General features: G+C 34.7%; 4 protein-coding genes across 6 annotated transcripts in view; 3 read left to right on the top strand and 1 right to left on the bottom strand.

Moving 5' to 3' along the window:
- LOC18599229 (myosin-binding protein 7) lies at nt 1,447–5,639 on the bottom strand. Its single transcript, XM_007029108.2, has 4 exons — nt 5,247–5,639; nt 3,347–4,944; nt 2,359–2,405; nt 1,447–1,926 (listed from the first exon to the last, which is right to left on the bottom strand). Exons 2-4 carry the CDS (start codon nt 4,781–4,783, stop codon nt 1,824–1,826), a joined length of 1,587 nt encoding a protein of 528 aa, XP_007029170.2. The 5' UTR covers nt 4,784–4,944; nt 5,247–5,639; the 3' UTR covers nt 1,447–1,823.
- LOC18599228 (cell division cycle 20.2, cofactor of APC complex) lies at nt 7,640–10,309 on the top strand. 3 transcript variants are annotated; one of them, XM_007029106.2, is made up of 5 exons: nt 7,640–8,067; nt 8,162–8,440; nt 8,854–9,123; nt 9,229–9,816; nt 9,931–10,309. In XM_007029106.2, the coding sequence occupies exons 1-5, from the start codon at nt 8,008–8,010 to the stop codon at nt 10,069–10,071; spliced, it is 1,338 nt and encodes a 445-aa protein (XP_007029168.1). In that variant the 5' UTR covers nt 7,640–8,007; the 3' UTR covers nt 10,072–10,309. The 3 variants fall into 3 exon arrangements, with proteins under 3 accessions (XP_007029168.1, XP_007029169.1, XP_017976220.1); XM_007029107.2 differs by having other exon boundaries at nt 7,984–8,067; nt 8,226–8,440; XM_018120731.1 differs by having other exon boundaries at nt 7,995–8,067; nt 8,185–8,440.
- LOC18599227 (probable E3 ubiquitin-protein ligase BAH1-like) lies at nt 12,020–15,891 on the top strand. The gene is made up of 6 exons (XM_018121616.1): nt 12,020–12,750; nt 13,463–13,707; nt 13,815–14,063; nt 14,138–14,275; nt 15,240–15,298; nt 15,487–15,891. Exons 1-6 carry the CDS (start codon nt 12,537–12,539, stop codon nt 15,590–15,592), a joined length of 1,011 nt encoding a protein of 336 aa, XP_017977105.1. The 5' UTR covers nt 12,020–12,536; the 3' UTR covers nt 15,593–15,891.
- Nucleotides 15,964–26,306, top strand: part of LOC18599226 (D-lactate dehydrogenase [cytochrome], mitochondrial) — an 11,707-nt gene continuing 1,364 nt past the window's right edge. The window contains exons 1-15 of the mRNA XM_018121615.1: nt 15,964–16,352; nt 16,490–16,592; nt 16,696–16,796; nt 18,027–18,075; nt 18,411–18,503; nt 18,920–19,034; nt 19,188–19,248; nt 20,742–20,778; nt 20,851–20,912; nt 21,459–21,555; nt 23,687–23,761; nt 23,832–23,940; nt 24,352–24,461; nt 25,971–26,033; nt 26,161–26,240. Coding sequence (XP_017977104.1) covers nt 16,072–16,352; nt 16,490–16,592; nt 16,696–16,796; nt 18,027–18,075; nt 18,411–18,503; nt 18,920–19,034; nt 19,188–19,248; nt 20,742–20,778; nt 20,851–20,912; nt 21,459–21,555; nt 23,687–23,761; nt 23,832–23,940; nt 24,352–24,461; nt 25,971–26,033; nt 26,161–26,240 — 1,436 coding nt within the window. The 5' untranslated portion in view covers nt 15,964–16,071. The remainder of the gene's footprint in view (nt 16,353–16,489; nt 16,593–16,695; nt 16,797–18,026; nt 18,076–18,410; nt 18,504–18,919; nt 19,035–19,187; nt 19,249–20,741; nt 20,779–20,850; nt 20,913–21,458; nt 21,556–23,686; nt 23,762–23,831; nt 23,941–24,351; nt 24,462–25,970; nt 26,034–26,160; nt 26,241–26,306) is intronic.

The raw sequence follows: 26,306 nt of genomic DNA, 5'->3' as shown, positions 1-26,306 counted from the left end.
CTTTTGACCTTTTCCAAATGCACACAATGATCTTCTTGTTGGATGCACCTTTTCTTATTTATGGTTATGGAGGACCACAATATCCAACAAGATTTCATGATATGATATTCTCAAAATAAATAAATAAATTATACTTACTTTGACCTTTTATATGTATTTTATGTTAAATTTAGAAGAAAATAAAAGAGACAAGATTTTTTGCTTCCTTATTTAAATCTTGTAATAAAAAGTTCCAAGACCAAAACCCATGTGATGGGATATATTATTAGTCACTAATTATTAAAGTTGAAAAAAAGAACACTTTATATGGTATATATATATATATATATTAATGGGGTTAATTTATGATTTTTCCTAAGCTAACGGAAATTTAAGTGGAGTGAGTTAACTCGAGTGACTTAACTTGTTCATTCCCAATTCTGGCTTTTGCTTTGTACCACCTGCTTGACCCACAATACATTTATTTATTGTAAAAAGTTTATAATGAAGCAAAATAACAATACAATAAACATGCAACTTTGGTTAAACGATTTCCATTTATCTTATGTCCACTTCCAAAGTAAAATCTAACTGTATTTATCCGCAGCAAGCAACTGTACTAACTGTATAGATCTGTATATTACTAGTTTAAAACGCAGTTTCCTCGTGCATTCCTACTCTGGCTGGTTTTTGGGGGCAACCAAAGCGCCCATAATCATAACAAAAGAGGACGGACGTAACACATTGTAAAGTTTGTAACAAAGACAAAACTCTCAGAGTCACAGGCGCTTTACAAGCAGTTAAGCAATGGCCATGCTTTATTTGTGTGATGATTTCCAACCTTACAATTGCTTGTTATTACCAACGACAAGTACTAACCATATCAAAGTTAGTTTTTTGCTTTGGGATTGGGACCATACAACAAAAAGCATTAAAGCACGATCAATAATTAGAGTTACGCCAACCATTGCGGATATGAGATATCAATTGTTTATCTAGAAGCATAAATAAATAAAAAAAAAAAAAAACCCTGCTTGCTAGCCTTGTGGTCTACCACAGCGGCGTTGAATTTGTCAAATAAGACATGGTCCAGACACTATCAAGGCCAACTTAATAGGCTATGACGAGAGGTTAGGTTTTATCTAAGACTCTGCTTTACTTGAATACAATTCCAACAGTATCCTCCATCCTACAGAAGCTAAACAAACTGTAGGAAAGAATTACAGCTCCAATATGAGAGACAGACGGTGACATACAGCATTGTAAAGTTAGCTTAATATATAGAACCCGCATTGGCAATTTGTCAAAAGTTTCCAGATCCAAAAGTTCTTTAACATATTTCTTCTACATTCTATTTCCCCCTTCCTTTTTTTCCCTTCAAGGAGAAGAAACATATTTACTAATTACCAGGATGCTTGATATAGCCAAAGGAAAAAGCAGCAAGTAAAACAAGAATCTTGATGTGCCTTGCGTCAATAACGCCTTGGAACTAACCATTGCTTGAAATGGACAAGTATAAACACTGCATACTTGAATAAGAATCATACAAGAATCTGACATATACAGGAGAAGATCGCCAATAGACACATGCCTCAAGCTGAAATCCAACAAACTATATGAGCGAGTATGCTCACATGCATCCATGTTTTGCTCATCAAGCAGCAAAACGTATTAAATCCCAAAAAAATGAAATAAAAGAACACTGCACAATATACCAAATTCAGCACCAAGGAATCCACAAAAAATGGATGCAAAGTAAACACTTTATAGCTTCGTCAAACCCATTCAGCATTCACAGTTGTAATTATAGGCTTCATCTGGACATGGAAGTGATACAATCCTTTTCACACTTGTGTGCTTGAAAGGCATCTCCACTGCCTCAGTCGAGGACCCTTGTCTAGAAGCATTAGCAAGCCAACATTGTTTGCTGACAATCCATATAGGTACCTATACAATTAAACAAGAAATACGAACAGAATTAATCAACGCCGGTATTAACATTTCTCTAGTATATAATATGCTGATAAACTTCACCGTCAATTTCCAAAGTAAAATGCAATAATCAAACAAATTACACAAGTACACAAAATATATATCTAAATGCATCTCCATTGTTTCAGGGCTAACTACTAAAATGATACTGCTTTAAATGACAAATGTTAAGAGACTGCATTTCTTTCTCTTTGCATATAAAACCAGAATAATTTGTTTTGATTTTGCTGTAAAATGCAATAATTAAGTTGGTTACTTTTAACCTAATAATGCTTACCATTTGATAAATTATTGATTAAGAAAAAAATAGAGAAACCAAAATATGTCAGTTTTAAAATATAGGTCAAACCCAACGGTAACTATGTATAAAACACATCTTCAACTTACTTGCTTCGACGAGCTTTCCGCTTCCAGAAAATGAAGGACACGATCCACTGAAAAGAAAACATCAAAAAGCAAAAAATTTTAGTGGCATTGTGGCAATACATTAAAAGAAATACAACAACGTTCAGATTATGGATAACATAGAATAGCTCTGTTGATGGAACATGAACACATGTTCTGTTTATGATGCTTCCAACAATGTAAAGAGCAACATTCAAATGAGGAGTTTCAGAGAAGAAAACTAAACAAGCCAAGTGGAAGAAAATTGGTATTAAATAAGTATATAAAAAAATACTTTTTCATGAAAACTGGCTACATTCAACGGCTATTATGTCAAAATTGGACCAAAAGTAGCTATGTCACAACCCAAATTTGATGCTTCAACAGATACTTGTTATAAGGAACTAAAATAATACAAGAAAATCAGTGGAAAAAAATAAGTAAGGGAATGAAACAAGAAAATGGTAAAAACATAGTCAATGAGTACAGGATACAGATAAAGAGTAGTAAACAGAAGGGCAGGCTTTCTATGCAACCAAGGATGAAAGATGAGGGAGATAATGACCTACAGACAAGATACAACCGGGATGATGACCTTCATTATTTCTGTACTTCATGTAAGCAAAGTAATTATATATGTAGCTATTGCTACATAGCCTTCCATATATAGACAGCTTTAAGAAACTGTTAGTCTCCTAAATATGCAATTCATTGAAAACACCTTTACACCAATACATTTCTGCTATTTTGATGGTCATAGAGAACATTACCCGAAAAAAAAAAAAGGTTAACACACATTGCACTCACAGACATGCAAGGGGGAGAGAGAGAGAGAGAGAGAGTTTAAGTCAAAACTCTATTGCAAAATTTCATTAATTGAAGCAACAAGAAAATGAATACTGCAAAATATAGAGACATGAGAATGTCAATAACAGAACTAGACAATTTTAAAGCATACACAAAAATAGCACTTTATGCATACAAAGATTACCTTGAAGACGGACATGAATGGAAGGCTTCCAAGAATAGATGGCTTCCTCACAATCACTCGTCTTTCAGGTGACATATCCTTGCACAAATGTTGAGCTATTTCTTTCAATAATACTAACTGTGCTTTGTCAGTTCGCATTGATATTATTGCTTGTCTCATTGATTCCCTGTCAACCTCAAGGGCCTGAAGCCTCATGTAGAGCTTCTTGATATCAGGATCACTAACATCAGGCAGATTCAATGTCTCCCTTGGAGTGGATGCATAATCATCACATATTCCAACTCCAGGTTTGGGTTCTGCAGTTCCGTTATATGGCACCCCATTATGGACAGAATCAATTGTATAAACTCTGTCACTCATGTCATCTCCAACTTCTGAAGCATTATCCATTCTTCTTGAGCTGGAAATCTCCTCCATTTCTGAAACGAACTCCACCTTCTTGAAGCTAGTATTAAACCTGGGAGAACTAGTATTAAACCTGGGAGAACCAATGTTAAACCTGGGAGAATCACTGGTAAACTCTGAACCCATCTCTTTAGCCAGGACTGAATTTAAACTATCAGTTGAAACCCTCCTTGAATGTCTAGGTCGCCTAGGAGAATGACCAACTATCACCTTCTCCAAAACATTCTTTGTTCCAGGAAAATCTCCATCCACGTGACTTAGATGACTGCTGCTGGGATTCCTCTCCATTTGGCAGATCCTTTGTTCTAGATTCCTCAAGTGCTCTCGGGCACGAGGGGTCTCACCAAATGCATATTTCTCAACATCTTCAACATCATCACCAGGATTCTCATTCAAATTGCACTTTAGAGGTGGATAATCATATGCAGGAAGATCAACTTGGACACCAAAGTTCTCAGCCACACCCAGATTCCGGATCTGTACATCCTTCTCCCCTTCAGCCTCTGCCTCTGTAAGTCCATAACTCATCATCCTATGCTTGTACGCCTGCACTTCACAAGTAAGAGCTTGAATAGCCTGCTCTCTCTTATACAACAGATCCTCCAAAACCGTTATTTCCTGCTGATCATGTGCCATTTTCTCCTCTGCAAAACGCTTAAATTGCCTTGCCTCCATTTGGATCTCTGCCTTCTCCCTCTGCAACTTCAATATCATCGACATGGCCTCAGTTGCAGCTGACGATGAGGCATTTCTCTCTTCCTCCAGTTCTGCATACAAATCATGTATTGCTGCTTGTTGGCTACTAACCGTCTCCCGCAAAGCAGCGCATTCATTCTCAATTTGGACTCTGGCATTGGAATAAAGATCCAACCCAGGAACATAAAACCCATTTCCAGTCTCAAACTCATCATATTTTCGTTTCACAGACCGAAGCCAAGTACTTGAAGGATCACCAATCAAAGAACATGTAGTACAACCGCAATCACAACATTTCACCAAATCTCTTGGAGGTGAAAATACTTCTGACTCCATATATCAATATATGCATTCAAACTCAAGCAATCTAATTATTTACTAACAAAAAATAATGAAAAAAAAATTAGAGTTCTCTCTCTCTCTTGAATCTTAGATCCTCCAATGAAAGTTTCCCTCCTTTCTCTTTTGACTCCACCCACCAGCTATATAAATTCCTCCTGGATAAAAGAACGATGAAGAAAAGCTCATGAAATAAACAATAAAACAACAAGATTAAACAAGAAAATAAATGAAAAGATATGTAACTAAAGTTCCCTTTTCACACAAATGTTCCAGGAAAAATAATTATCTTAAACAAATTAACCAACAAAAGATACATTATGCGATAATTTCCAGTTAAAATTCAACCAATTAATCTTCTCTCAACAAAATCTTTCCAAAAAAAAATTCCCCGGAAACAGAGGGGAGAGAAGAGAGAAATGAGAAGCGAGAAGAAGAGAGACGAAGCAATGCAACTTACCGTGGAAGCTGAGAGAGAGAGCACTGGAAAAGGAGACAAATTTTCCCGGGAAAATTAACCTCCAAAGAAGCAAAATCAAGCGCTTTATATTTTTATTTTTATTTATTTAATTTCTTCTTCTTTCAGAGAAAATCAATCCCCTCTCACCAAGCAAAGCTGGGAAGAGGGAAAATGGTAACAGCTTCAATGGTGTTTGGAGGGAAGGAAAATCAAAGCTGAGAGAGAGAGAGAGAGAGAGAATCAAGATGGAAAAAAAAGGGAAATTAGAAAGTGGAAACCCTAAATTTATTTTGTTCGGGGGGGGTGTTTGTTTGTTGGGGACGGAGTTTGTTTTTATTCAGCTTTTTCGTTTTGTAAGGCTTTCTCGATTTTCGTGTCGACCAGAAAGCCAAAATGAGGTAAGCATTTTTTGGGAAGATAAAATTCGATAAAGAAAAAAAAGGGTGAAGGTCAATGAATCCGACGGTTGATTGGAGCCTAAATGCGAAAACGAAGGGTCGATGATCAAATCGGTTTCGGATTCGGACCATATTGATAGCTCCTGATAAGGTGGAAAATGGCGGTTTTTGGGAGCATGATAGTTAAACCCGCGTCGTTTGCTGTTAATTCTTTAGTGTGAGCTTGCGTGTACCTTAGCTAAATTTGGCTAATGAATTGACCAACACGGGTCAATATGTTGGTGGACTAAATCATTGCACACTCGATTAATACTTTATTATATAAACAAAAATAAGTTTTGAATTTAATTATTCATTAATACCAAATTAAACCAAATAGAAAAAAGTAGATAAAAATGGTTAAATGCTAATTATGCTAAGATGGGAATTGGCAATGCAATAAAACAAAAACAAAGATAATATGTTGAAGGACTTATCACTAATTAGGTGAACAAAACAATCATATAAATTTATCTCAAATTGTTAATCACATGAAAATATATAAAAATAAATAATTTGATTTCGACTTAATAGTTATTATCTTTTTGGAGAAGATTGCGATTTAAGATTCAATTTTTTTTATATCTTCATCTTTGATATTTACCAAAAAAAAAAAGAAAAAATCTAAGTGGATTTGGTCCCATTGACCAATCAAACTCAACTTTAGGGAAGTGTGATGTTGAGCCTTGTGAAAGCTAGTTTGATTAACTTTGGTTGGGTTATTACCATGCATGTATTTTAGTGTTAAACAAAGGATAAAGGGTGACTTAGTCTTAGATTATGCGAAACTATTTGGGGAATTGTCTTCATTAATTATGTAGCTAAATATCAGATGTACATGGAACTTGGCTTCTATGTAGTCATTGTGAGTTTCATCTTTCAAGTTCCATTCAATGAAAGTGCAAATCTGGTTAGCTTAGTTTGCAATGACCTGTCAAATAAAGGCTAATTAATGAAAGTGCTTTTCTGTTTTTGTTTCTTTGGGTCAAAATCACTTTGGGCTTTATGAATTCCTTATTTGCATATTTCTTTAAAATAAAAAGGAAAATATATTATTTTATTTTCTTTTTCTATTTTTTTATGTTGGTCTCATAAGCATGTTGGTACGACAATTCAACTTCTCGTAAAATCTTTTGGCAGCCATTTTGTACTTTGATGATTTTATTGAATGCATGTAATAAGCGTGCTACAAATGATCTAATTATAAAATTGTATTTTTATACAAAATAAAAGATCATCAAATGAGAATTAAATAAATTGTTCTTAGATGCAAGATAAGATCGAAAGCTTTTTTAAAAAAAAATTTGTTTAAATTGAAAAAGAGAAACGATAGTTGAAATTAGAAGAAAAATGAATATAAAAACTTGATCGGATATAATAAAGAAATAAATATAAAGTTTTTTAGATAATTTAAGAAAATTTTAAAATATTATATGAAGAAAAAGTGAGAAAAGAATAAATTTGGATGTAAATATATTGTTTCATACAACATCCTTACTTTTAGTCATGAATAGAATTCTTAAAACCTTAACTATAAAAGAAATAATAAATAAAAGCTCTATATTTTTAAAAATTTTAAAAATAAAATTATAAATATTAATGAAATAAAAAAATAAAATTAAGAGTAGAATAATAAAATTGATCTTATATAAAACCTACTAGTTTATGAATTACAAATATTCGAAAAAAAAATCAGTTCTCTTTAATGATTATTTTATATTGAATCAAATGCATCCTTTTTTACTCCATCAAATTTCACATTATGCCTACATATAAACTATTTAATTTTTTTTATTAAAAACATATTTAATGTTTAGCATATACGAGTACAATTTAATTATATATATTATTTAATAATTATATAAAAAAAATAGTCCTTATTTGTAATTTTGGTACAAAATTTTGTAAACCGCCAAAGCAATCTCACATAAATCCAAACGTTCCCACTTCCCAACGGCTAACTCTTGCTCAGCACTTCCCTTCAAGCAATCGTCTTGTCGATATTTCCAATCTCTCTCTCTCTCTCTCTCTCTCTCTCTCTCGTCTGCACTGGAAACTCTTGCAATCGAAGCTGCCAAATCCTCCATCATTTCGATCCCTTGCAAAAATTATATTTCTTTCTCTACTTGGGGTTTTAGTTTGAATTTTGAATCCTTGTTCTCTGTTCATTTCGTTACGTTTCTGCGAAATTGGATTGCGAAACTTTCCGAAATCCAGTTCGAAGGGAAGGTAGCGGATTTCGCTAACATTGATTTTTTCAATTCTTTGATTTTTTTTGTTTTGTGTTGTTGGGTTTAGGGTCCGATAAAATTCTTGTACCAAGAATGCATTCAAGAACCCCACTTCAAGAACTACTTCTTCAAAGAAGAAACACCCAAGACGATGTAAGTAACACAAAGCAAATATTTTGATTCCTTTAGATTCTTTGTTTTTTTTTGGGGGGGTTTTTATTAAAATTCTATATGTTTAATTGAAAAGCTTGATAGGTTCATACCAAATAGGTCAGCGATGGACTTTGACTATGCACACTACATGTTGACAGAAGGGAGAAAAGGGATAGAGAAACCGGATATTATCGGTTCTCCGTCAAGAGAAGCTTATCAGAAGCGGTTAGCTGAGGCCCTGAATATGAACCGAACCAGAATCTTGGCATTCAAGAACAAGCCACCCACGTCGGATGGTGATGGTATGATCCACCGGGAAATGGGTTCCCCTCATCAGTCCAAATCTACCAAGAAAAGGCGGCACATTAGTCAGGTTCTTCTTTGTTCTGCCTTTTGACTAATTTTTGAAAAACTTTGGTGCATACGTGTGGCAATTTGAAACGTTTGAATAGATTTAGCTATCGTTTGTTTGTTTCTTTTTTCTTCTTATTATTGGTTACTTGCTTTTGGTATCGGGAAATAGAAAGTAAAATATGCAAGCAAATAATTTTGTTCAATAGTTAAAAATTGAAAATTTGAATTCTTTTTTTTTTTTTGAAAAATATAAAGTATGAAGAACAAAATAAACAATCGAATGTCTTGTGATGGGATTGGGGGTAGTACCTAGTGTTTGACATTCGAAGAAGATTTAATTTAGACCTGATTTGATTGGCAAGAGTGAGATATCGGACTAATAGAGGTGCAATTTTTTTGTCTAATAGTTTGTTTTGGGATTTGATTTTGCAGACTTCTGAGAGGACACTTGATGCCCCTGAAATTTTGGATGATTTTTATTTGAATTTACTTGATTGGGGATGTAACAACGTGCTTGCAATTGCCCTAAATGACAAAGTATATCTGTGGGATGCTTCAAATGGTTCTGCCTCAGAACTTGTCACTGTTAGCTATGAAGATGGTCCTATTACAAGTGTCAGCTGGGCACCTGATGGGCGGCACATTGCAATTGGCCTGAATAATTCTCATGTTCAACTGTGGGATTGTCAAGTTAAGAGACAGGTTTGTCTTATTTTTCTGATTGTTTTTCTTTTCTGTTGGTGATGCTTTTAGCATCTTTTTATTGAGTTTTTTTTTGGGGGGGGATCTTTTCTGTTAATTGTGCAGCTAAGAACATTGAGAGGTGGTCATCATCATGAGACAAGAGTGAATACATTAGCTTGGAACAATCACATTCTTACAACTGGAGGAATGGATGCTAAAGTTATTAACAATGATGTGAGGGTACGAGAACACACTGTTGCATGCTACATGGGACATCAGTTGGAGGTTTGTGGCCTGAAATGGTCTTCCTCAGGCAAGCAGTTGGCTAGTGGAGGCAATGACAACCTGCTTTTTATCTGGGACAGATTCATGGCTCCTTCAAATTCCAGAACTCAGTGGCTACACAGGCTTGATGACCACACAGCTGCGGTGAAAGCCATTGCTTGGTGCCCATTTCAGGGAAATTTGTTAGCCTCAGGAGGTGGTGGGAGTGATCAATGCATTAGATTTTGGAACACGCATACCGGTGTTTGCTTGAATTCAGTTGACACTGGTTCACAGGTCTGTGCTCTTTTGTGGAATAAGCATGAGCGTGAACTTCTTAGCAGTCATGGTTTTACAGATAATCAGCTCATTTTATGGAAATATCCATCCATGAGAAAGATGGCAGAACTCCTTGGCCACACATCAAGAGCACTTTACATGGCTGAGGTACAAGATTGAATTGATTAATTTTTTAGTTTTATATTGATTCTTTTGCTTTTATATGCATAATGTTTTGTTTTTTCTTTTTGTGCTCTGACAAATTTCATTTTTTCCTTCCAGAGTCCAGATGGATGCACTGTGGCAACTGCAGCAGGGGATGAGACTCTGCGGCTGTGGAATGTGTTTGGGACTCCTGAAGTGGCTAAGCCTGCAGTGAAACTGAAGCCTGAGCCATTCGCTAATGTATGTCGTATTCGTTGAGCATATGAAAAATAATAGAAGAGGTTTCCACCTCTCCATTAATTAAGGTATAGATAAAGATATTTTGTGTAAAGAAGCAGCTTATAAGATTTGTTAGCCTGTGTGAAAATTTTGTCTTTAGGGAGAGTGATTTTCAATTTGGATGTGGAAAGCAATTTTTCCCTGTAAAAATCTCATAGTAACCATATATTGTAACTATTATGTAGTTATGGAATCAACCAATTTATGCTTTGTGATTCTTCTTTTCTGGTGAATGAGGTTATGAGCTTGTGATGAATGCCTCTACTTGTCAAACTTCTTCAATGTAGTTGTTATGAATTTTGGTTTAATTATCCTAAGTACGAGATGGTTGTGTATGATAATTGATAACTGACTAGCCATTCAGGTACAATGAAAGCTTCAGCCCCTGAGAAAGTAGAAACCCAGGGCCCATATTCCTTTTATTGGGAAAGGAAGTGGCTGAAAGGTGAAGACTCCACCTACTAAGAACAAGCATAGAGACATTTGTAAAATAACAACATGGTTTAAGGATCCCCAATTGAATGGTAGGAAAGACTTCTACAGTGAAGATGAAAAAGTGGCACTTGCAATTAAAAAGAAGAAGAAGAAAATGATTAGGAATTGGCCACAAGGCTACAACATGATCAACTTTGAACTTGAAATCTTCAGATTGTGTTTCTGAATTTTAGTTGATGGAAGACAGCACCATTGAGGGCTTTAAACCATCAGCTATGAGAAAAGCTTTTCATTATATCTATGAACCTACTTTAAAATGATCCCAAGAGCTTTAACAAAAGCAAAATCTTTTGCTAGGTCTGAGGTCCTACATTTAGTACATTTTCTTTTATGACTCTGATGGCAAGGTTGAAAAATAATCTATAGTCTCATTCAATTAAAGACAGCTGGAATAAAATTTTCTCATCAGGTTGTTTGGAATTTGGATGCTTATCCAATTAGTTTGCCCAAAGGGACCTACTTTGAAGACAAAAAGGAATGATCATTTCTTATATTGATGGATTCTTTTGCTCAGCTTTTACAAAAAAAGATGTTAAGATGCTCATTGCACAAAAAGCATCCATGTGATAAAAGGTATCTTTGAAAGTATTTGCTGGTTGTTGGCCTAGTGGGCAAAAATGGTTGGTGTGGCCACTTCATCTCTAGTCATAATGAGGGCTCATATTATAAGCCTATATTGACCATCTTGGCTATATAAATGATCTTGTTCATTGCATTATTATCTTACACACAGAGTGAAAAGATACTGATACTGTTGTTTTGGTTTTTTTTTTTTGAAAGGTGATACTGATACTGTCGTTAACTTGGGGAAGTCCAACTACTTTCTCTCCCCACTAACCAAGAGAAGCACTTCCATTGAATGATGACAACAACTACCACCACTACCACCAAACAGCTAATGAACAAGCAAACATCACAAGTCAGATATGCCCATGTCGTTTTTCAGAAAAAAGTCTCTCTTTGGAATTATATTGGAAGTATAATTCTCCAATTCCCCATCAATTTCCATATTAAAGTCAAGCTTGAGCAGCATGGTGAATTTGGCTTGGCTTCATGATCATCCCCCTGATGCATAACATATTATGGGTGTAATTCAAGCAACTTTTCTTCATAGTATACACAGCATTTTGGTTAAACTTGTCTTTATCTTTTACATACTAAGTTGTAATTGCAACCTTTCTTGTGTATAAAGAAAACTGCTGGAGTGGAAACTTTCATAATTTTAAGCAATCGAGTTGGCATGATGATCGAATGGATAAGTATGCCAAGGTTGAGATTCTATATTATCTATTTTAACTTTAAATAGTATATTTATATATTTTAATTAAGCAATATTTGTATTTAATAAGGGGCCAGACTCACTCTAGAGTCTAGGCCAAGAAAGAACAATACTACTAGCTCTTTAGAGTCTCAAACCCATATGTTATTTGACCCGAGAGGGATGAAGTAGGAGCTTGAGCTTTGAGGCTAGGGCAGATGTTGTACACGTGCTGATTGCATGGGGGCCAAATGTCCGCCAATGTAAATCGCGAGAAGATCGCGCGATGTGCTCGACCGTTCGTTGTTGGAGTCTTTTATGTTGCTTTACGAAACCAAACACCAACGCCCTTTTTAAAGCATATATCTTCTCCACTATATAACAGCCACCTTTGCATTCAAGAAGTATACAAAACAAAACAAAAACTCGATTTTCTCTTTCACTTTTTTGTTTTGTAAGTAAAACCCTCAACGTGTCTTGTCGTTTGGGCCAGGACTGTATTGACCCTGTTCTGCTTGATGTTGGAGGCAAAGAATTAACTTTTATTCTCAAGCATTGGGTTCTTTTTATTTTTGATATCTGGTAATCAGATCAAGAGGTTTTTTTTTTATAATTTTTTTTGAAAAAGAGATATTAAATTTTCATTGGATTTCTGGGTTTGTGATTTAATTTTGATTGATATATTGGGAAGATGAAGTTTGGAGAGACTTTTAAAGAGTATCTGCACGGGGATCAGGAGTGGTTTTTGGAAAAGTTTTCTCATGTTGAGTATAAAAGGCTTAAGAAAGTGCTGAAAAGCTGCAGAACCTGTAAAGCATTACCTGACTCTAATAATAAAACTGAACAAAGAGACGAGGAGGATAATCCCACATTGTCTCAGTTTTGTCAATGCCAATCTTGCCCAGGTGAGTTCCTTTTTTGTATCTCTTTTTAAGAACTGAATTTTCTATATTATCTTATTCCACCCCTGGTGTATTATGTTAGTTGGTATTAATCAATTTGATTACACTGAACTGTCAAAATCTAGGATGGAATGATGGGAAAAGACTATATTTTTTCCAACCATTGTGTGGTTTTATTTATTTATTAGCATATAGATTTCAAAATTCTCATTTAGAGAAAAAGATAGGATAAGGGAATATTGGTTTTGATTGAAATTTAAAAATTATATACCAGAGGCATAGCATCCTGCTTATATTTCCTGCCTCCTTAAAGCTTTAATTTTTTAAATTATTTGTTGGCTCCCCATTTTCAGTTTTCATCAAGATTTTAAACTTTGTAAAGGGTATTTAAACAATAGAGGAAAAGAATTTTGGTTCACACTCCCACTTACAAGACTTTTAGAACAAGAAAGAAGTTGAACACTGTGTTGTCTTGTCCTATAAGGTAGTGTTTAAGAATTTCCAATTTTGAGGTTTTTGGTTCTTCCTTTGCCTGAAAATAACTTACAGCCTTAAAAGGCCTATTCGTAAATTTTCTTCGATAGCTTTTGCAGGCAAAATCTATGTTTTCCTATTATTCTGATGCACCCTAATTGATAATAGAGCTCTTGTTGCTGATGTAAAGTTCATGATGCTTAGTTCTAGCATCCAATAATGAGCTTTGTGCATTTTTTAGTGTGTGATCAGATGTTCTTTACTGAGTTGATGAGAGAAGCTACGGATATTGCTGGGTGCTTTAGTTCCAGAGCCAGACACCTCCTCCATCTTCATGTTGCCACTGGAATGCAGAGATATGTATTGCGGTTACTGCAATGTTTTAAAAATGACCATCAAGCATTGGTACAAGAAGGGCAGATGCTAATAGAATATATTTCAATGAATGCAATTGCTATCGGTAAAATCTTGAAGAAGTATGATAAAGTATGCAGCAATTCTTTTTGTTTTTTTCTCTATCATTGCTGATACTCTTTCAATCACCTTGTATTAGAACAGGATACTTAGATGATTAATTAATGTTCCATTTTTAGGTACATAGCTCTGTAAATGGCAAAAATTTCAAATCCAAGATGAGGGCTGAACATCTAGAGCTTTTGCAATCACCTTGGCTGGTAGAATTGGGAGCTTTTTACTTGAATTTTAATGGATCAGATGGCGGAGAGTTCATTCAGTTTTCTGGTTCTTTTGTTTGCGACCTCAGTGCAACAGAACCTGTGATGACAATGATGCTTCCAAATTCAATAAAGCTAGAATACGATCTAACATGTGCTATTTGCTTGGTATGCTCTTAACTTAGGTACAGTCCAAGGAAACATATCATGTATTCTCATATCTTTTGGTCCTTATCTCGCAGGAAATTGTTTTTAATCCATATGCATTGAGTTGCGGTCATCTTTTTTGCAAGTCATGTGCTTGCTCAGCTGCTTCTGTGATGATCTTTCAGGGACTTAAAGCCACAAGCCCAGATTCGAAGTGCCCAATTTGTAGAGAGGTTTTGATTCTATAGCTTTGAACTCTTTGGTTTACTGTTTTACGAACACATTCAGCTTCTTCTTGCGTATTCAATCTTTTTCCATATGAAATTTACGCTATGTTCCCTTATCCGTCTGGTAGTTAATTAGGCTAAGGATTTGCATACTTATGTGATAAAAAAATTTGGGGAATGATCCACCTATCTCTCATCTCCCTTTTGGAAAGGCATCTCGTTTCTGTTATCTTAGGTGATGCAATTATTTTCTCATTGCACTTTCGTCACACTTCCAAGAATCTTACTCTTTTTTTTTTTTTGAATTATCCAAGAACCTTACTCTTAATATATTTTGTGATTTTAATTGACTACATTCATATCAGTTAATAGGAACATGAGTTCCCGTAATTTGACAAGAGCAGATAATAAGATACTTGCCAATTGATGAGTTCAATGTTTTATTTGCTAAATCTCCACCCATATGTCTAAGAATCTTCTTCAGGGAATAAAGCGGTAAGTGCCATCTTTAAGTTGTACCCATTGATGGTGCTTCATTGCATGCCTTCTTTGTTTGGTAAATGGAATCTTGGGGAGGAAAGGGTGGTTCATTGCATGCCTTCTTTCTTTAACTGTTTCTGCTGTCTTGCTGATATTGTTTCTTGGTTTTGGATGAAGACCCAGAAAGTTGTTCTTTCTTAGTGGTGCAAGTTTTATTCTAATTGGTGTAGCATTGAAAAGCTTTTGTACCATAAGGGAGAAATTTGTTGAATTATGTTTGTCGATGTGAATTGTACGACCCCTCTTCCCCTAAAGAAAAAGAAAGAGAATCAGAAACTTACTCAAATGGGGGTGTTGGTGTCAAAGCTATTTCAGAAATTTTCCCATTTCAGAGTGTCAACTTGTTACTTCTGTTACTTATAATGTTGCAAAGGCCAGACTCTCAATGTTTTCTCTTATTAATGTTTTGTTTTTGTCCTCTCATCTGCAGGCTGGAGTATATGCTAACGCGGTACACATGCTGGAGCTAGATCTTGTAATTAAAAGAAGGTGAATAAAAGTGAAAACCTTAATTATTTCTTGGTAAATTAATTAAAAAAACTGAAATTATGGTGGTCCGGGTTCAAATAAGACGCATAAATTCTTTGATTATTTATCTATGTCTCTCCTGTACGGATCGGACCAGTTCCCATAACCCTTTATTTCTTTATGTGAAATTCACTACAAATCTGCACCAGGCACAAAGATTATTGGAAGGAGAGGCTCATAGCTGAACGTGCGGAGATGGTAAAGCAGTCCAAGGAGTACTGGGAATTGCAAACCAAATATGTGATTGGCTATTAGTTAATGAACTAGTGGATCTCCTTCAGTCCTTCTCAAGATGAAGCCATTGATGAGTTCAATGAATGTAGAGCTTTGTATCAATCAAGCAAGGTAGAGAGGCTTGGCAATTGGTTGCCTGTAGTTGTAGCTATTTCATTTAAATGCTCTAGACTTTGACTAAGAGAGCAGTGAGAGCATTGTATCCATCTTTCGGCTGTAATTAAACATTTTTTCTCCTTGGACCTCTTGAGTGATGGGTCCATTTATTCATGGTTGAACTGATAACAAGAAATGACAAAGATTTTTTCCTTTTTGTTGTAGTTTGACAGCTATTCAATTTCAATGCTTTAATTAAAAACAGAAAGCAATAAGGTAATACTTTCTTTCAAAGCATGTATCTTACACTTAAAAAAAGGCAACAACAGGCGTAAACGACTGTCCAACGTAAAAAGGGTCGTACTTCTTACTTCCTTACTCTAATCGACTTCCAGCTTGTAAGCATGGCCTTCTCGTTTTGGCTTGCTCGTTTGCGTTTGCTTTCTTGTTCGAAGAAATCTGCGGTCCCCAATGCTTCCCGTCAGTCTTCTTACCTTTACAAATTTCAGTTCAGTGGCTCTCAAAGGAACGTGCCATCCACCACAGCTGAAAAAACCAAAACCCAGTTTTTTTCATGGTCAAGCTCTTTGCTTCCTTTGGCTCTTGCTGTTTCAGCTGGGTCCCTCGCTTTTCAAGCCCAGAACACTCAGCCTTCTCTATGTGAACCCACTAATATCGATTCTCGGTCTGTTTTTTTTTAAAATTTAATTTTTGGGTAATACTTGTCATTTTTATTGAATAAGATGTGATTTTCAACTGTTGTTAGACTACAAATTTTAAACTTTTCTTTTATTTTTTTATTAGATAAGATGTGATTTTCAGGAAAGTGAGCATTGGAGGGAAGACAAGCACAGAGTTTGTGGTGAAGGGCATTCACAAAGATGTTCCACAAGAGCTTATTGATGAATTGATGGCTATCTGCCAAGTATTTACCTTCTTTTAATTTATTTTTGGGTGCTTCATAGTTTTGATTCACTGCAAGTTTTAGGAATAATTGGTGAAATGAGTAAAATTTTGACATTGTACAGGATAATTTGACTTTGGATTATGATGAAAGATTCTACCATGGAAAGCCACAGAACAGCTTCCACAAAGCTGTGAATATTCCTGATGTGGTTGTTTTCCCTAGGTGAGACTGATTCTTGATCTTCAAGGTTCAAAATCTTATCACAATTTTTTGTGGTTAAGCTTTTGGAGTGGTTTTATAATTATTATTCCTTACTTTGATGTGTAAGCGTCTACTATTTGTTCTTTTACTTTTTCATTTTTTGTTGTAAAGTAAAAACAAGCATAAATAAAAGCAAGAGCGTATTTGGTTAAAAACTTTCCATATTGAGGTAAAATTAGGGTTTTCTTATTCATAGAAGTCAAGTACTTTAATTTTTAATTCTTCAAATATAATTTTTTTATGTCCAAAAACATCAAAAAGTGAGTGGCTAAAGCAAAAGGTTAGTTTGCTTTTCCTTATGAGCACTATAATTCTATTCAAACTAATTATTAAAAACAAAATAGACGATTACACATAGTAGTCCTGCTAATTAATTTTCATGGGTTTGAAAGTCCATTTTATTTGTTGTAGGCGCAGAAGTGGAGATAGGCATGATAATTGTGGTAGTAGTTGTTAATTAAGGTGGATGTACTTGTAAAGTCACAGCATTTTGATAATAGATTTCTGAACTATATAAGAGTGTTAGAAGTGATTGATGAAACAATTCTTAGAATGTTTAAGAAACACCTAAAGAAATTGGCATATTTTAGACTTTAGACATCTTTGATAAAGTCTTTGACGTGCACCTTCTTTCCTTCAAAGGCATGTTTAACTATGTATGTGTGCACTATTAGGTAAGAATAGCCATTACAAACCCAAATTAGGGTGGGCTTTGCCTTGTGGTTCTTTTGTTAAGAACTCTTCGGTTTGTATATCTGACGTCTAGTGCATGCCACATTTGAGTCCGTTGTTTTCTTTTTGTGGTGCTACTAAGAGTATGAGCGTGTAGCAAAATTAGATTTTTGGTTCTTTTTTAGGTTTTTTTTTTCTGGTAGCCTTTAAAGAACCATTTGAATAGGTAATCATTTGATTTTATAATAGGATTTTAGCTGTAACAAGTTATTTCTCTAATACCAGAGACAGGTGTTTTGCTCAGATATATGGGTAAATGTTAAGTGAGAAATTATCTCATATAATTCTAGCATGCAACCTTTTAATTTGAATAAATGAATTGCATTTCCCATGGTGCTTTTTATACAAATGGTGAAGTGCATGAGACTTTGGACTCCTGAGGAAGTTAGAGAACAGCTCAGCATATATCTTTATCTGCATTTCTGTTCTGTCAACATCAATTCACAATTCAATTCACAGGTCTGAGGTGGAAGTTTCCCAGATTGTCAAGTCTTGTGACAAATATAAGGTCTGTTTCTTCATTTGTCTGTAAGCTTATAAAAGATGCATTACTGTTCCTTTTCTATTTCAAGTATATCTTTTAATTTGGAATATTTGCCATTAAAAATTTGGTATCCTCTTTAGAATTGAATGGTCCGTGATATAAAATTTGGTGCTTGTGCATAGTACGATTTTGGTTAATGACTACGATGTCTCTTGCTAAATCTTACAATTAAAACCAGGTGATACAAGTGATACATATTTTATTGTCTAGTTTATAAACTATGCCAGGGTATAATATAAAAGTCTTGGCTGTTCTTGAGCAAGTGTAAAATTTTAATTGTTTGTTTATGTTGCAATCAGGTTCCTATTGTACCATATGGTGGAGCTACATCCATTGAGGGGCACACTTTGTCTCCTAACGGAGGTGTTTGCATTGACATGACCTTAATGAAGGTATAAATAATCTCTTTTTCTGGGTAAATTCAAAAAATAAAGATCGAAATGATCTCTTTTTGATTCTGTACTATGCGGTTGTGCAATACTGTTAATTGTGCTTCTTATTCTATTTAGTGTGCTGTATACTCAGGCTGCTAGTGGAAGCATCTAACTGCGGCTTGTCCTGTGGCATGGGCTTTGTTAACATCTTGTGATTATAGTGCTCATTCTGGACATTGTTTATATAATTCAATTTGTAAATTACATTCTTTGGGCAAATATTGCGTTCAAGTTTGCAATTAATTTTATGGCAGAAATCATTACTGTTGCTTATCCTATAAATTGATGAAAAATACATTAATATGGAAATCTTCTTTTGTTTTCTTTTTTTAATTTACAGTAATAGTTATAGCTGTTATTGTTTGAATTTATAGAGAGTTAAAGCCTTACATATTGAGGACATGGATGTTATTGTTGAGCCTGGAATTGGATGGATGGAACTTAATGAATACTTGGAGCCTTACGGTCTATTCTTTCCTCTTGATCCAGGTCAGATTGCTATATGAAATTCTTGCCACATTTCTTTCTAATGTGAAAATAACCTATAACATTTTTTTGCTCCACTTGATAAAAGCACCTCATTTATCAATTATTTGTTGGCTTGCGTGTAATGTTATCATCTTAAAACATGTTGACCTGCAGGGCCCGGTGCAACAATAGGGGGAATGTGTGCAACACGTTGCTCTGGATCTTTAGCTGTGAGGTAGTCACTATGCTTCAACTGATTGTTATCTCAGCTACTGTATTTACGTTATGCTATGTGTAAATCCACTCCCTGATAGCAAACAAAAGGTTGTCTTTTCTATATCTATTAGCTACTTGATGCATCCTCTCTTTCTTTGCCTTCTCTAGTTTTCTCCTCAGTCTATTGTAAAAATTGCATCTGAGAACTCTCGCACTGAGGCTTAGTATGATTTTCATTTAAGCAATTTAGTGTGTCAAGCAAGTGTATTCAGATTTGCGATAAAGTTGTTATTTCTCCTGGAACATGTATATCTCTGTTGTGAATGTAGATGGAGACTGCCCTAGACAAAAGGTTTTGAATTGGCTTCAGCATTGTGTTCAAGCTTCTGAAAGACTTACCACGCTTTGATTCCTTGCCAAAACATTTTCTCAATTTAGACACATACATTTTCAATGCCTATGTAGTGCATGTACTTGTCAGTTCCATCATGGGTTCAGCACATGTTAGAATGTTTTCTTGTAGGCCTTTGTGTGCTTTTTGATAAAGAAAATCAGCAAATGCTTGCAAGCCACATAGTGAGGAGTCAGCTAGTGTTATCACTGACCCTTTTCAGAAAAATAGTAGTGGTTTAAACTTTTCCTTACTTTGGGGGAAAATTTTTAAGATTGCAGTATTATGATACTGCATTGTAAAATGCATGCCTGTGCATTGTATACAATATTGATACCGTGTCTTGGCTAGATAGGTTGGATTCCATCGGTTTCCAGAAGAAATTTCATTATTTTCCAGCACATTGCAGTCATCTAAATTGCCTCTAGCTATTATAACCTCCACCTTTTGGATGGCAGCATTCGTGCTGATGCCTTTCTAGGTTGGCAGGTCAATATTGAATAGCATCTCGATTATACCATTCCACATGGTGCCAGCATCGTAGAATACTACCTAATTTATTTTAAGAACCATCAAGGAAGGCTATATGCTTTTTCTTAATTATCATCTTTCGGAATTGAACACTACGCTAGCAATTGATTAATCTTTCCTTATAAATGTGATCCTTTGATGGGATTGGTTAAGAACATGGAAATGCTGAGATTTGAAATATTAACACCTTGGAGATTTCTTATTCTAAAGGAACTAGAGGATCGTTGAACAAAGTATTTTACTTCTTAAAGATTTTAGTCCCTTGATTTGTCTATTCCTATGATTTCAAGATGCTGCAAGCAAGAATGCTTCTGTAAAATGGGTAAAAATATTCTTTATTTATGCTTATGTTGGTAAAAGGACGGCTACATGTAGATGTTTGGTTGTAATATTTCTTCTGCTTTATTGTTTTCTCCTTGATGAAACAATCATTAACACTTGTGCTTTATCGAAATATAAAAAAAAAAATCATTAAAACTTGCATCAAGCAGATGATCAATCAGTTGCTCTTATCACTTTGTTAAATGTATATAATATTTAAATGGTTTTCTTTGTTTATTGGATTTAATGATTTTGCTTTTAGCATGTAGGTATGGCACAATGCGTGACAATGTCATCAGTCTCAAGGTTTGTTAATTACTCTTTTGACGGATTAACTTGTTAATGAGTGAATTATATCTTACACTTTGTACATCCCAGGTAGTCCTTGCCAATGGAGATATTGTCAAGACGGCGTCTCGTGCTCGAAAGAGCGCTGCTGGGTCTGTTCTCCTATGTCCTTCAACCAATACTTTCTTTTTGTTCCATATCCTCTCCCCCCTGGTCCGAATTATATATGTAGCATAGTCATTCCATTTGCACTCTTAAAAGTCTGGGAATCAACCCTTTTCTGTTTGATGAAGTTGTTTATGAGTTTGAGTGAAAGAGAAATATTCACTAACTTTAAGTTGAAGCTCAGCTAGGTCTTATCGGCAACAAGTTTAATTTGCTTATCAAGCATGGTCATGTTGCTTTAATCATATGTAGTCATTCTTTTCTTTTTTTCTTGCATTCCTCTACTTTTTTATGCTTTTAAAGTCTTATTCTTTATTTGTTCAGTAAAAACTCCCCTTTTTTAGTCCAAGTTTTTACTGCTTTAGGGATGGCTAGTGTGATATAGTAATTTTACATGCAAAAGATTACTTTATCAGCAATTTATTCTGAATGTCTTTTCCTTTTTTCTACTGTAAAGAATATGTATGTCTATCTATATTTATTTATTTTCAATTTTTGTATGCTGTTATTCTCATTGGATTTGCATATCTTAGGTATGATTTGACTCGCTTGATGATTGGAAGTGAGGGAACCCTGGGTGTGATAACGGAAGTCACTTTACGGCTTCAGAAAATTCCAGAGCATTCAGTGGTAAATTGATCTTTCTCTGCTTAAAGGCATTTCTTTTGTGATTTAAACTTGTTTCCTTTGAATAATGGGCTATCAAATGTACAATGATTTGGCACTTCTATTTTCTCATTGACTCTATTCAACTCTAATCTTTGCCATGTAAAGTTTGTTCTGTGAGTGAACCATTTAGTTTGTCCATAGATGCTTATCGCATAAGATGCATTGAAGTAATCAGCTTAAAATAATGATTATGAGAGAATTAAAGTTCGATTTAATTGTTTTTGTTGTTGTTGGTGGTTTTTTTTTTTTTTGGAAAGATATGATTTAGTTGAATCTGATTACAAAAGAATGGCTGGAAACTGAAAAGGATGGTGCTGGAAACTTATAGCAGCAGGATTAGGTTTTGATGAAATATTTGGATAGTTGAATTCATTGTAGTTGATTGTAAAATATGTGGAGGATTTAAGGTTGGAGAGTTTAAGGAAGCAAGTTTGACATTGGCTTCAAATAAGGAAGAAATCAAGTTTTATGGAACTACTAGTTTATTATGAACTTCAGAGTTACTATAGATGCATAAGAGTTAGAAGTGTAAGCAAGTAGAAGAATGAGAGAAAATAGCCTATCCTTCAACCTGAAATCTCCAAGAACTTATCATTGATTCAAATTCTTAAATTCAACTTTATAAATTCTTAAAACACAAATATGCCGGAACAACTGAAGATAAAAATTTTTAGATTCAGGAAAAACCCAACTGAAATAAACTAAAGGCCATATAAAACATCCTAGGAATGAAATAGATTCAAGATAAGATCCAGTGAACCTCAATTAAGGCTCATTCCAGCGAACTAGAAAACAACCAAAAACATGCATTGAATTCCAGCAAACCAGAAAACAACCAAAAATATGCATTGTACGGTGAAGCCTTATTAAATTAATGAACTATTGGAGCAATGATTTAGCAAGTACCGGCAAAACTTTAATAAAAAGGACTTCTTATATGTTGAAGAACTCAAGGATTTGGTCCTTGGCTTCAAAAGAACATAATCTTTAACTATCCAAGCTAACGATATTCCACCAGCTTGACTTGTGAGTCACAATCTATTACTTATGATTTCCATTATATTAGCAAAATGATTAGGAATACAACAATGCTAGAAAAAGATGGCGAAAATTTTGAATTTAAACAAAAGCTGGAAAATTTGAGAATGAGCAAGAATGTCTGAACAAAAAATCTAATGAAAATTTTTTTAGTGTTATGAAAAATGTTCTTTGATTTCTGGATGTCACAAGTATTCAGTGCATACCCAATGAATGAGAAAGCATATATTTGTCTTTCTTCTTTAATGAGACACAGTACTTTTAGTTTGCTTTTTGAATTCATGTTTGCAATTAGAATTCAGATTCCACGTTGTTACTTCTTTCTTGTGATTTTTTCCAACAACATTTATATGTCAAAATTCTTAAGTAAAATTGAAAGATTTGAAATTGGAATCAATCCCTTTGGTTCATTGTTGTTCAGTTATAAATTTATTCTTTCACAAGAGAGTAAGATTTGTTTCTTTATTGGAGGGATTGGTCAATACTGTTTGGGTAGATGAGTCGTGTTTATAGTGCATTTTCTCCATCAAATTATTTGTAAATATTGGCTATTGCAGAATGATTGGTTCCATTTTCATTGAGTTGGCATTCTTCACTGTCATAAACACATCTTTTCTCGCCTCCCCTTTCTTTCCCTCTTTCCTCGCAGAATCAAAGTGATAGCTTTGAAATAACTAGCTCTCAAAGGGGTGGTTTTCTCATTTTGTACTTGTCATTCCCTTCAACTGACAGTTTCTTCACATATTTCAGAAAATAGAGAAAGAGTTATTAGCTCCAAGTTCTTCTTTTGATGATTATTTCAGTGAATTTGCTAAATCGATGACAAGCACATTTTGAATTTCTTGAGGAGTGCAACCCCTCTCAATCTGCTCCTCGTACTAATAATTCTCAACTGGAATTGTCTTTGACAATCAATTGACTCTTGCTCTTGTATTTATACTATTATAGTTTCTTTTTCTTTTTTTTTTGATAGATTTTTTTGGTTAGTTTTTCTAATATCGTATGTGAGATCTTAATATTTATGCTTTTGTTGATTGATTTGATAATACTACAGGTTGCAATGTGCAACTTCCCTACAATTAAGGATGCAGCAGATGTTGCTATTGCCACTATGTTGTCTGGTATACAGGTAGGGTTATATTTTAAAATTTTTTGCTTTTATTCAAATTATTTATCTGATTTTCTTTCATATTCTTTAGGTGTCAAGGGTAGAATTATTGGATGAGGTCCAAGTAAGGGCTGTCAATATTGCTAATGGGAAGAATTTGCCTGAAGTTCCAACTCTGATGTTTGAATTTATAGGCACTGGTGAGTGGCAGGATATCTCCCTTTTCTCTTTTTGAATCTCTGCTACTTTGCATAGAAAGGTTTAGCCTTATTAGTTCATTTGAACTTTTTCCTACAAACAAATTGACAAGGAATTTGGCATTTTGTGTCCTATTCTAACATGGTGTTCTAGTCTTAATTATCTGAAACTGGATAGTTTCTTAAGTGATGATCCTTATATTTTGTTTGTCTAAGGACCTTAGTACATCCATGATTATTTGTCATAAAGCAAGAAATATAAAAGAAACAGAAGATAAAGGAGAAAATGCACTTCTGATTTGGCAAGATTTTTGAGCCAAAGCCTGAGTCACCCTGCCTTAATCTTGTTGTCATATTTAAGGTTTCTTCTTTTCACTTGTGATGGATCCTAATCTGTTTATTACTGTTTGTTAGAGGCATACTCTCTTGAGCAAACTAAAATTGTTCAAAGAATTGTTTCCGAGCACAATGGCTCAGATTTTGTTTTTGCGGAAGATCCCCAAGCTAAAAAGGAACTTTGGAAGGTAACATAACTTTATTCCTGCAGAGTGGTTGGGACTTTAGTTGTGTGTTTTTGGCTGATAACTTGTTTTGCAAAGTCTATTTTCCTTTTTAAGGCTTATCATCTCCTTCATTTTAGTTATATTTAGTGAAGATGAATTTTGATTTCGTATTCAGTTATGTGTTAAAACTTGGTTGGCATCTTACAACATCTTTTTCAGTAATTCCTTTTATGATAATATTTTGAATCCCTGGTAAAATCCTCCAGATTTACAAGTCAGTGTCCTGATTAAGAACTTATGGGTTTTATTTATAAATGAGTAGAAGTGAAACTATTTTTGGCTAACATTTTGGTCATTACCATGCTATTTGACAAAACCACGTGTGGAGGGCATTTCAAAGATTAGAAAGAAGTATGAAGGACTTCTTTCTGCGAGGAACCAATGACTGATACATTTGACTTTGGTTAAGTGAGTGCCTGAGTATGTATTACATTTAGGTATATATTGAATGGAAAAGCCAAGAATGATATTGAAAGTAGAGACATGGCCTGATTTAGTTTATAATAACTCAGCGTACTATCACAAACGCTTTCACCACAAGCCATGATCATATTGCTTAGGTGGGTTGACTACACCTAAGATGGTTAAGTGACCATGCAGTTTCAGTTTCTACCATTGTCCTGATCATAATATGGATTTTATTAGAAAGAAATTAATTATACAGTTTGTCTCTATGGACAAGCGGGTTTAGTTTGATGTCAGTGGGAAAGACAAGATACAGATGCAATAATGCATGCCAAGGATAATATTATACTTGCTCATGAAAGGTAGAAATGGAAAGGTGGGAAAAGGGGTTTTAGGGGGGTGGGAATTGTTATTTTCAGATTGAATTTGCTTGTGAGTGGAAAGCTATGAAGCTATTTCAAAGCTATTGATGCAATTATTTGACATAGAATGCCCCAGCTTGGCTTCCTTTCCCAGCCCATGATATATTTAAGCATGTAGAATAGGTTGTTGCATGTTGAAGACCTTGCGAAACCTCAAATCAGAATCTATTGGCACTCTGGGTTAATTTTTAGCTTTCCAACCCTGTATCGATCTTGAAACATTGAAGCAGGACTGAATTGTCTTGTTATGTTCAATAAGTCGGGACTTGCTATTACTGACTTAAATCACCTCCAACATCTGTGCTTTCTGGCAATTCTTTCTGTATATTTATTAATTTCATGCTTCTAAATAAGGTATTGGGTCATAGGTAATTTCTGTATATTTTGCTTGTCAATTCTCTTGTACAGGACTTAGGTTATTGCTGGCTAATTTTTGTACGCCAGTTCCAGAGTAGGATCCTGGGCTGATTTTTGCCAGGTTTCCTCTCCTTTTGTGTACATGGTTTCTCCCCTTTTGATATGAATACATTTCATATTTAATCTTCAAAAAAAAAGAGACAAAAAGGTGTTGGGTCATAGACTTCATCCAAATATATCTGTGCTATTTATTCTTATCTTCTGTAATATATTTGGTTCCTTGCAGATCAGGAAGGAAGCACTATGGGCATGCTTTGCAATGGAACCTAATTTTGAAGCAATGATTTCTGTAAGTTGAACTAAATGGATGGCAAATTAATCTCAATATGATCTTTAAAAATCATTGAATTGCCATTTCTCAATTTCTGGAGGTTGGTAGAAGCCTCTTTACCAAAATTTTCTTTCTCTTTGTGTAGGATGTTTGTGTTCCTCTATCACACCTTGCGGAATTAATATCAAGGTCCAAGCAAGAGTTGGATGCATCATCACTGGTTTGGTACATTCATGAATGTTATCTCATGGGATTTTTTATTTGAGGGAGAGGGGGGGGGGGGGGGGGGGG

Source organism: Theobroma cacao, chromosome 5 (genome assembly GCF_000208745.1).
Source record: "Theobroma cacao cultivar B97-61/B2 chromosome 5, Criollo_cocoa_genome_V2, whole genome shotgun sequence".
Taxonomy (NCBI): domain Eukaryota; kingdom Viridiplantae; phylum Streptophyta; class Magnoliopsida; order Malvales; family Malvaceae; genus Theobroma; species Theobroma cacao.
This window is presented reverse-complemented; position numbering and strand designations above follow the sequence as displayed.